This window comes from Macaca nemestrina, chromosome 1 (genome assembly GCF_043159975.1).
Source record: "Macaca nemestrina isolate mMacNem1 chromosome 1, mMacNem.hap1, whole genome shotgun sequence".
In the NCBI taxonomy this organism is placed as follows: domain Eukaryota; kingdom Metazoa; phylum Chordata; class Mammalia; order Primates; family Cercopithecidae; genus Macaca; species Macaca nemestrina.
The window spans coordinates 126,698-137,912 of record NC_092125.1 but is presented as its reverse complement, the minus strand read 5'-3'; the positions used below and the strand labels follow the sequence as shown (position 1 = coordinate 137,912).

The window sequence follows — 11,215 nt, the reverse complement described above, 5'->3', positions numbered from 1 at the left end:
GGCACACTAAAGGACGGCTAGGCTCCCAAAATGCATTTCCGGAAAACAACACTAGTAGCATTTCCTACTAGAAGACATTAGGGTCAACATTTGGACAGGCAGTTAAACCAGCAAGCTCATGGAGAGGCAGCTGGCAAGCCGACCAGGAGTAACCCCTATCCCTGCCATTGCGACTTTGGGCGTATCATTAACTTGTGGGGTCCTCACCTAAAATATAGGATAAACGTTCATATTTCCCCTGGCAGGGTTGTGGTGAGGTCTGAGAGATAATGGGTATCCAGTCCGGCCTCGCTTACAAGAAGGCGCTGACTTAACTTCGGGGATGGCTGCCGCGGCCCCGTCCGCGCCGGGCACTGGCTACCGCGCCGGCAGCACCGAAGGGTACACCTGTCCGGGTCCCGCCGGCGGCCGCGGGAGGAGCTGCTGGAAGACTAGACGGTTGGGCCGCCTGGCTCCCGGAACTCCGCGGCTGGCGGCTGAGGCGCGCGCCGGGCTCGGCGCCCTTTGCTCTGATTGGGCGGGACGAGGCCCAGGGGTGGGCCGACAGACAAAGGGGGAGGCAGGAATTGGTCAAGTCCGGAGAGAGGGCGGGGCCTTGGCGCGCGCGGGAGGCGGGAGCGGAGTCCCCCGGGCTTTCTCTCTTAGCCCCGCCTCCTTCCCGGCTCCAGCTGGGGCGGGCGAGGCTGAGTGGCCGCTACGCTGCTCTCTGGCCTCCCAGTCTTCCCAGCAACCGGTGACACTGCCCGCGCGAGACTGACCACTAGCCGGCGCGGGCGAGAGGGACAGGAGCGTGACCTCCCCATCCCGAGGGGCCGGACGCTCGGGCGCCTCCCCGCTCCCCCAACTCGGAGGCCGCACGCGCCGTTAGCCCCTTCCTCGCTCCCCCGCCCCAGTCCCGCAGTCCGGGAGGCGGGGGTCGGCGCCGGCTGAGTGGGAACCGCGCGGTGTCTGAGGAGCCAGTCGGCGACCGGTGAGGGGACTGAAGGGCAGGGGAGGGCACGGGTGGCGCGGGGCAGCGGTCCTCAGCTGTGGCTATTCTCCTCCCACCCGCCTCGGGCGACTGTTGTCAGCGGCGGTCGGGAGCGCCGCCCGGGCTACGAGTGACGCGGAGACACTGCGGAGCGAGCGATTGGCCGGACACGTCCGCGCGGCCTGCTCCTCCCAGGCCTTCCCCTCCGCCTGTCCTCACCGGTGCTCCCCGGGTGACCTTCGGGGCTGGCGTCACCATGCCCAACGTCGCCAGGCTGAGCCGGCTTAAGGGGGCAACGGCCGGCACCGGGTTCTGGCAGCGTTAGACGCTCCCCACTACGTCTTTGGGGCCCGGTCTCGCCCTCCGAGTCGGCGGGCGCCACAGGCGAGGGGCTAGGGTAGGCTCGGGGTTGGGGAGGGGCTCGCCCGAAGAAAGTTTGCCCAGCAACTTGTGACGCGCGCCGCCTGAGGCGCCCCAGGATTGGCTGCGCTGCTGTGGGTCACGGAAAGCGACCTGTTCAGGTGCTGTGTTCCTCCTCCGGCGAATAGTTGTGCCCCGCTCTTAAGTACCAGGCACCAAGTCCCAGATGAGTGGCCAGCTTCCCTTCTTTTGGAGCGCACAGTTCGCGCAAGTGGAGCTATGGAAGTCCCATGCTGTGCTGCTCTAATCTTGTGAGGGATTCTTAGGGGTTGAGCGGGGAAGGACTGAAAAGGGCTGCAGACTGTTTAGGATGCCTGGAGTGGAGACGGGAGTTAAGCCCTTTACTCAGAGTCCCTCTTAAGAACTGTTCAGGGCCGGGCACAGTGGCTCATGCCAGTAATCCTAGCACTTTGGGAGGCCAAAGTGGGAGGCTCTCTTGAGCTCGGGAGTTGAAGACCAGCCTGGGCAACATGGTGAGAACCCTCGTCTCTACAAAATAATAATAATAATAATAATAATAATAATTAGTCGGGTGTGATAGCACCTGCTCATAGTCCTAGCTCCGCAGGAGGCTGAGGCTGGAGGGTTGCTTGAGTCCAGGAGGGCAACGCTGCAGTGGGACAGTGATCAAATCACTGCATTCCAGCCTGGGTGACAGCAAGACCCTGTCTCAGAAAACAAACAACAAGAAGGACTGTCCTAGGGAGAGTAAATCCTAAGCACCGGATTTCTCAGTGTTAGCAATTTATTTTTTTATTTTTTTTCTGAGACGCAGCCTTGCTCTGTCCTCCAGGCTGGAGTACAGTGGTGCAATCACGGCTCCTTGCAACCTCCGCCTCCTGGGCTCAAGTGATCCTCCCACCTCAGCCTCCCCAGTAGCTGAGACTACAGACGGGTGCCAGCACACCCGGCCAATTTTTGTATTTTTAGTAGAGACAGGGTTTCATTATGTTGGCCAGGCTGGTCTCGAGCACCTGACCTCAAGTGATCCGCACCTTGGCCTCCCGAAGTGCTGGGATTACAGACATGAGCCACTGCGCCTGGCGAGACTTAGCAATAGTTTGGCCTTTCCATATGAAACACTATAATAATAGCTTTTTTTTTTTTTTTTTTTTTTTTTTTTTTTTTGAGATGGAGTCTTACTCTGTCGCCCAGGCTGGAGTACAGTGGCATGATCTCGGCTCACTGCAACCTCTGCTTCTCAGGTTCAAGTGATTCTCCTGCCTCAGCCTCCCAAGTTAGCTGGTACTACAGGTGCGTGCCACCGTGCCCGGCTCATTTTTTGTTTTTTTAGTAGAGACAGGGTTTCACCATGTTGGCCAGGCTGGTCTCGAACTCCTGACCTCAGGTGATCTGCCCCCCCTCGAACTCCAAAAGTGCTAGGATTACAGGCGTGAGCCACCGCTCCTGGCCAACTTTCTTTACTAAAGTTTTCCCAACCAGGAGGATCAGACACTCCAAGTCTGCTATCGTAAAATCAGACAGCTAGTAATGGGAAGAACCAGAATTTGGAGGCCTGCCTCTCTGGTTCTGCTACACAGGTTGCAGGCTCAACTCAGTAAACCAAAGCAGAGTATTTGTATATGTAGTGGGTAATGCTATGGAGAATAGGATGACTGTAGTCAGGTCCTTTCCTCCAGGGACCTAACATTTGGGAAAATTGGATTCCGGACTAATACATCACTTTTAAAAAGCACTGAATACCTTCTGTGTGCCCAAGTCCTTGCTAGGCCCAGGGAAGCTGCAAAAGATCTTATAGTCCATTCTCTCTCATCGGGGATGCTCTGGCCACTCTGGGCTTCAGTGTTGCCTGTGTCTCAAAAGGACAGGACAAACTCCCACTATATATGTTCTCTCCTTGTCTACATCCATACCTTCTCTATACTTCCCAGATTTCACAGGAAAATCTTTGTGAAACCAAAACTTCCAAAAGAATGTATTTGGACTGGGCATGGTGACTCACACCTGTAATGCCAGCACTTTGGGAGGCTGAAGCAGGAGGATCACTTGAGGCCAGGAGTTCGAGACCAACCTGGGCAACAGGGCAAAACCCTGTGTCTACTAAAAATACAAAAATTAGCTGTGGTAGCTCGAGCCTGTAATCCCAGCTCCTTGGGAGGCTGAAGCACAAGAATCACTTGAACCTGGGAGACAGAGCGAGACTCTGCCTCCAAAATAAAAAGAATGTGTTGGCTCATGATCAGACTTGAGCACTTGAGCTGAGAGCAAACTGTCATTCCTATTTCCACCAGCTCCTTAGACATAGACTGAATCTGAAGCTGGAAGGAGCAACTTCTTTTGAAGTATTGGATTTTGTTTGTTTATGGGGGAAGGAAGCAAGGAGTGGCAGTTCTGGTGCTCTGAATTCCATTCCCCATCCGCACCTCCTAGAATAGGACTTAAATCTTTCTGGAGTCGACAGGAATCCCTGTTTCCTGTTACATTCACTGATTAATATATGCTCCTTCCAGCTTCAGATTCAGTCTGACATGTCTAAGGAGCTGGTGGAGACAGGAATAACAGTTCGCTCCTACCCCAAGTGCCTAAGTCTGATCATGATCCAAATACATTCTTTTGAAAGTTTTGGTTTCACAGAGATTTTCCTGTGAAATCTGGGGAGTATAGAGAAGGTATGGATGTGAACAGGGAGAGAACATACATAGTGGGAGTTTATCCTGTCTCGTTGAGACATGGGCAATGCTGAAGCCCAGAGTGGTCACAGCACCCCAGATCAGGGAGAATAAAGCTGAGCAATGAGTAGGAGGGAGGTCTGGAGGCAGGGGGAGCCTCTCAGAAAGGGTAGAGAGTCCTGAATGAAGGAGTGAGAGGGCTTTGCCAGTAGAAGGAACTGTAAGTGGCAAGGCCCCAAAACTGCCTCCTGAAAGCCAGGGAAACTTCTACTCCACACCTATCTAGAGTGGGGAATGGATAGTTTGCTTCTATCTCATCCAGATTTCAGGGCAGTCTAGGGGTATCACAGATCCTGATGCTGAGCAGCATCACTCAGATCCTGAGGGGTAAGAATACAAGGAGAAGCCAGCAGAAGAATCACCGCTCCTGATGCAGCTACAACTCCCACCCTCCCACCGCCAGTTCCTGCCCCTCTTCTCATGGAGACCATTCCATTCCTGGGTCAGGGCCCCAAGATGAACACAGTGCACACAGAGCATTCCCTGGGGCCCCAAGTGCTGGTTCTTGGGGTTGGCATTTTACCCTCTTGTCCCCTGGCTGCCTGGTGCTTCCCTGTGAATTTCACAGCCAGGTCTTTCCCTGCTGCTCAGTGAGCTGCTGCAAGCCTCTTGGGGCCTTTACGAAGGGGTGGGGCTGCCCTAGGGAGAGTGAGAGATGGGCTATGTGGCCTGCTGACTTACTCCTGTCCCCAGACCCACCTGCCCACTTGTGCTGGATGACTGGACAAGCCTGTATAGGAAGCCCAGGTCACATCGGGGTTACTAATAACACCCACCTCAAAGGACTACTGGGAAGACAAAAGGGAAACACATGTACAAACATGTGAGAGTTCTTGTGTGTTAATACCAGTAACAACTGGTATGGTTTCACCTTCTGAGAGTCGCAGTGAGAGAAGGTTTTGCATAAGTCACAACCCCAAGTCCCTACCAGGTCTAGATGTCCAGTTTCCAAAACAGCAGGTAGACTTTTCTGGAGAAGGTGGCTAGGAACTAGGGCCTTGGAAAATGAGAGGAACAGCTCTCCTCTATGCTTACTGAAGGTAAGGTCAGACAGGGTCAGTGACCTTTTCTCAACTAAAGCCCTCCAAGGACTGAGGTGGGCTAGCCTCCCTTCAAATGTTCCAGGATTTGGAAAGGCCATTTGGACAAGCACTATTCAATAAAAATAAAATATAAGCCACATTTATCATCTTAACTTTTCTTTAAAAATGGGTAAAATGTATTGTGATTTATTTCATTTAACCTAATATATCCAAAAATATTTCAACATATAATCAATGCTAAACATTATTAATGAGGCATTTTCATTCTTTTTAAATACTAAGTCTTTTCAATGAGGAGAGTATTTGGCTCTTACAAACCAACTCGGTTTGAACCAGCCATGTTTCAAGTGCTCAGTCACCACAAGTGGCTCTGGGCTACTGTAGTAGACAGCATAGCATGGAACAGTTCCCCTCGGCCCTATTCCCTGCTGCCCAGACCAGGTTTACCAACTCTGACTTCAAGATGACCACTGGTGTCTTGTGAATCTTGACTTTTTGAGGTCTTTTGTCCCACCCCAGAAATGCTGGCATGGCAGAACAGATAACCAGGGAAGAAACATCTTTATTCTGATTGAAAATAAAGATTTTCAATTATTATTCAATTATTCAGAAACAAAATGACATATGAAACTCAGAAGTTTATCTTGCCCCTATTGTAAATAATAGTTTTTCCATTAGCTTATCTTCCTTCTTAGTACCTGTTTTGTTTTGTTTTTTTAGTTATATGTATAGTATTTGTATTAAATGCTTGAAAGGTACTTACATTATTCAACAATGAGAATTTTCGCCTATTTGTACATATTTCCCCCTTCCCTCTTTCCGAACTTTCCTGTACTTTTTTTCCAAAGTGAAAGAAATTTGGTGGTATAGCAACTTTAAAACTCACATTCAGTCAGGAGAGTGGGGATTACAATGATCTAGAAGTCACTCTTTTTTTTTGCACAGGAATAATTTTTCTTTCAGGTTTCTAATTCAAGCGTGATCCCTTTGCTTGTGGGATGAGCTCCAGCATGGGGTGAGGTACAGAAGAGAGACTCGAAGAGCCTGCCTTGGGACTTAAGCGCCAAACCTGTACCCTAGCAAGTGTCTTACTCCACATCCGTAATGGAAGGAAATGGTACTGTTGTGTATATGCCGTTTAAGTGTTAAGTGTGCATGTTGGTGTGTGTGCGTTTGTCTTCCTTGGGCATGTGCCCTGGGAGAGGGTGGGCTCCTAGAAACATGGTTTGAGAGGTGCCATGGTCTCCAGATACCCAAGGAGGAGGCAGAACACTCAGTGGGACATGAGCATTGCTTTCTTTGGCATTTGGGATCAGCCACTGAGTCTCCAGGGAAGTTTTTATTTTCAGGAGGGCAAACATTCCTCTGAACTGACATCTAACCAGAATCAGCAGCCAGTGTCTGGATTGAAAGTCTCTCTGGAGGAACCAAGAATCTCTAAAGTCTACTTCAGCCTGGGTGTGATGGCTCATGCCTGTAATCCCAACACTTTAGGAGGCCGAAGCGGGTGGATCACCTGAGGTCAGAAGTTCAAAACCAGCCTGGCCAACATGGTGAAACCCCATCTCTACTAAAAATACAAAACTTAGCCAGACACACTGTCATGCGCCTATAATCCCAGCTACTCGGGAGGCTGAGGCAAGGAGAATCCTTGAATCCGGGAGGCGGAGGTTGCAGTGAGCTAAGATTGGGTGACTGCACTCTAGCCTGGGCGACAGGGCAAGACTGTCAAAAAGTCTACTCCAGAGCTCCTGCTTGCATTTTTTGTTTAAAAATCATACTAATCATACTCTTTATATAAGATGTCTGGAATTTAAAATACTCTAGAGCTTCCCCCAACCAAAAAAAAAAAAAAAAAGTGGAGTGGTGGTGTGGATGAAACAAGAATGGTAAAATGGTGAGTGATTTGTGTACTATTCAGTTTTTTGTATTTTAAAATGTCCATTAAATAAATACCCTCCTCCTGAAAATATTTCCCTCCCTTTCTTCCCCTGCTCAGTTGTAATTCACATTTTCCCTTTTACTTCATCTCTGCTGGGCACAGCACATCCTACTCCAGAGGCACAAGAGGAGGACATCCCATGCTGGCTACTCCTGCCCAGCATGGTGGGGGAGCAGAAGCTCCAGAGCCCAGACTTGCAGGTTTGCTGTTTTCACTTTACCCCATTTGTATCCAAAACATAAGGACCCTGTCTATGGGGGTATTTTAACCAAAGGTCTGAGTATTTATGATGAACTTTCATCTGCTAAGAAGAAAGTAACAGCTGACCAATTTATTTTGCATCCTCTCCCTGATCTGTTGAGCAACAAGGGGCTATACTGTACTAGCAACTAGACCTAATCTCCAGTAAGGCTGGAGACTGACCCCGGGGCCGTGAGAGAAGTAGTCAGTGCTGAGGCTAGCCAGGTGAGGAGGGCAGCCACATTGTGCTCTTGACTAGAGGGCAGGTGAGGTTCTGTGCACATACTACAAAGGCTGACCCTGCTCCCAGACAGCTGCCCGGAGCAACTTGTCAGAAGAATTCAGGGATATCATGTGAGACAAATAGGATAATAGAGCAGATTTGATCTCCATAAAGGAGTTTTTCTGCTACTCCAGATTCTCAGATTCCTGTGGCTGGGACAGTGAGGAAATGCTGCAGAATGTTCATAAACAATATGTTTTTCTTGATCAGATTCATCATATTCAAACCTTCACAAACAACTTGGATATCCTGACAATTAATTATAGAAAGGATGCCCCTTCCTTCTCTCCAGCCTTTCCTGAAAACGGGAAAAGTGTTTCTCAGATAATGCCACCAACTTCTAATAATGTTTTTTGTGAATTATCTATGCTCCCGTTTTACCCCTTTCCTGGGTCCTGAGTTGCTTTCTCAACTTTGGGGCTGTATACTGGCATGGGGTAGTGTGTTTATCAAGTGCTGTCCAAAGCCAAGGAACAATATTTTGGAGTTTCTCAAATGCCTTCCCTTGGCCAGGCCCCAGCCCCTTCTGTAACTTCAGGGTCTGAACCCTTTGCTTAGGCTGTGACTGTTTGTGCTTCATCACATTACCCGCTTTGTTCTTCCAGCCCAAGCCTGGCTGGGTTCATGTCAGTGACTCAGGAAAGCTGGGTCTTGGAGGAAGGCGTTGGTATAGTCTAAACGCAGGGGACTTCTCACTGCCCCATCCCACCTTGGTCATTTCCTAATGTATCCCCAGACAAGGATCCCCATCTAAGGCCGGCAAACAGGCTTGGCGTTCCCTTCCCTCAGAGCAGTGTTGATGGTTCCCATGCTAATGCAAGCTCCCCTTTGAATCCATTCCTGTTTGTTCTCCAGGACACTTGTAGTTTCCCTCCTGCCCTTCCAAGTGGTTCAAGGACACCCCCTCCGTATTTCCGGGATGCCCATGGCTTTGCTTTGTCTTGGGGAAGGGAATCCTGGAGATGGACTACCTAAAGAAGTTATAACAAATAGGGAGTTCATGTTCCCCTCTCCATTCCTTAGGAGCTGCTGCAGAGGCTCACAATGACCTTCTCCCCACAGGCTCACGGTGCAGGGTGAACCTGGCCACAGCTTATCTCTGGAACAGCCGCAGTGTCTGCCCTTACAGAAGAACCCTGAAATCAGACCCGTTTTTGCGGCCTCCCCGTTTCCTCTCTGTTACAGTGCCCTTTCCAGGCCTTAAGAGAAGTAAAACTTAGCCGCAGCGTCAGGAGGTGGACCCCCGAATGTGAGTGGCACGGTTCCCTGTGAACCCATCCTCACCATGTTTGCCACATCTGGGGCAGTGGCAGCGGAGAAGCCTTACGCGTGCAGCGAGTGTGGCAAGAGCTTCTGCTACAGCTCAGTGCTGCTGCGACATGAACGAGCTCACGGCGGTGACGGCCGCTTCCGTTGTCTAGAATGCGGTGAGCGCTGTGCACGGGCTGCCGACCTCCGAGCGCACAGGCGCACCCATGCCGGCCAGACCCTCTACATCTGCAGTGAGTGCGGACAAAGCTTTCGCCACAGCGGCCGCCTTGACCTACACTTGGGTGCACACCGGCAGCGATGCCGCACTTGCCCCTGCCGCACATGCGGCCGCCGCTTCCCGCACCTCCCGGCGCTGCTGCTACACCGGCGTCGTCAGCACCTGCCAGAGCGGCCCCGCCGCTGCCCGTTGTGCGCCCGCACCTTCCGACAGAGTGCGCTGCGCTTCCACCAGGCGCGGGCGCACCCCCCGGGGACAACCTCTGACCCTGCCGCCCCACCCCACCGCTGCGCGCAGTGCCCGCGAGCCTTCCGGAGCGGCGCCGGGCTGCGGAGTCACGCGCGCATCCACGTGCCCCGGAGCCCCGTGCGACCCAGTGCCTCCGACGCCCACCAGTGTGGCGTGTGCGGCAAGTGCTTTGGCAAGAGCTCCACGCTGACGCGACACCTGCAGACGCACTCCGGGGAGAAGCCCTTCAAGTGCCCGGAGTGCGGCAAGGGCTTCCTGGAGAGCGCCACGCTGGTGCGCCACCAGCGCACACACACGGGCGAGAAGCCGTACGCCTGTGGCGACTGCGGGCGCTGCTTCAGCGAGAGTTCCACGCTGCTGCGCCACCGGCGCAGCCATCAGGGCGAGCGGCCACACGCGTGCGCCACTTGTGGCAAGGGTTTCGGGCAGCGCTCCGACCTGGTGGTGCACCAGCGCATCCACACGGGCGAGAAGCCCTTCGCGTGCCCCGAGTGCGGCCGCCGCTTCAGCGACCGCTCGGACCTCACCAAGCACCGGCGCACGCACACCGGCGAGAAGCCCTACCGCTGCGAGCTGTGCGGCAAGCGGTTCACGTGCGTGTCCAATCTCAACGTGCATCGGCGCAACCATGCCGGCCACAAGCCACACAAATGCCCCGAGTGCAGCAAGGCCTTCAGCGTGGCTTCCAAGCTTGCACTACACCGCAAGACGCACCTGGGCGAACGGCCAGCGGAGTGCGCAGAGTGCGGCAAGTGCTTCAGCCACAGCCGCTCGCTGTCGCAGCATCAGCGGGCCCACACGCGCGCCCGCACCGCTGCCGCCGTTGCCATCCAGTCCGCAGTGGGCACTGCTCTGGTCTTCGAGGGGCCGGCTGAACAGGAAAATCCAGGGTTCTTTGTGTCCTAGTTGCGGGAGGCTTGCTGAGGCTTCTCTAAAGGTGGTTGGGAAGCACCTGTATAATACCACGGGGACAGCTGAGGCAACTTGTAGATGGAGGTTTGGGAAAAGACGATGTGGCCTCCCGCCTTTCCAGTTTCTGTTGGCCGCCCTTCACTTGGCCTCCTGCCTCGCCTCTACACCTACTCCCTATCGGCCCTTTTGCCATCCTGTCTTCGTATAACTCGGATTCTCTCCTCAGGTGTAGGTGCAGGGAGTCCAGGAAACGGACTCCCCTGAGTGCAAGAGCCCAGGTGTTGGTGTGTCCCTTTAACGCCACTGTGCTCTCTGGTGTTTCCGATTTTCCTGCCTTTGTTCTGTCTTCTTTTGTCCCATCTCCTTATTCCAACCCGCATCTTCTCCTTTCCGGATTACTTTTGTTGTCCTGCCTCTTCAGGTAATGGTCACAGATTTGGCTGTAGTCACGTTACCAGCCCTGTGGCTTAACTCTTGGTTCCCTGTTAACTCTGCTTCTGAGAAATGTGGGTATGGAGGTGGGAAAGCTCACTTCCAGGCAGGATGTCTCCATGCTAGGAGCTGCCTGCACCCTGGCAGAGGTGGCCACTCACGTGAAGGTGGGCAAGGCCCTTAGCATGGCCACACGTCCCCCAGGCAGATCAAGGGGCCTCTCAGAACAATGTTCCCCAGCCAGGTGAGGAACATTTTCACTGGGACTCAGGCCAAAACCACATGGGTCCACAAAGCCAGGCACTGCCAAGTGGAACATGAGGTTATTTCCAAATCATGGGAGCCACCAGTAGGGAGAGGGCAGGATGGAAAATCCCCTGGAGCTGGTCAACAACTTTTTGCTTAATGGCTAGTGAAATAAAGTTGTTTGAGTTCTAGATGCCAAGCGCCCCCTTTGTCAAACCTAAGGCTGCTGACCAGAGTTTGGAAGTGATCCATTCAGTTCCAAGGTCTCATACCTTCCCAAGGCAGCTCAGTCATCTTGT

At 52.8% G+C, this 11,215-nt stretch overlaps 1 protein-coding gene across 4 annotated transcripts; it reads left to right on the top strand.

Annotated features, from left to right (window-relative positions):
* The first annotated feature begins 643 nt into the window (after positions 1-643).
* On the top strand, positions 644-10,438 carry LOC105463341 (zinc finger protein 672). 4 transcript variants are annotated; one of them, XM_011710376.3, is made up of 4 exons: positions 644-970; positions 6,087-6,240; positions 7,168-7,265; positions 8,651-10,438. In XM_011710376.3, the coding sequence occupies exon 4, from the start codon at positions 8,874-8,876 to the stop codon at positions 10,230-10,232; it is 1,359 nt and encodes a 452-aa protein (XP_011708678.2). In that variant the 5' UTR covers positions 644-970; positions 6,087-6,240; positions 7,168-7,265; positions 8,651-8,873; the 3' UTR covers positions 10,233-10,438. The 4 variants fall into 4 exon arrangements, with proteins under 4 accessions (XP_011708678.2, XP_011708679.2, XP_070929023.1 ...); XM_011710377.3 differs by lacking the exon at positions 644-970 and adding an exon at positions 1,013-1,491; XM_071072922.1 differs by lacking the exon at positions 644-970 and adding an exon at positions 2,523-2,644.
* Positions 10,439-11,215: the final 777 nt, after the last annotated feature.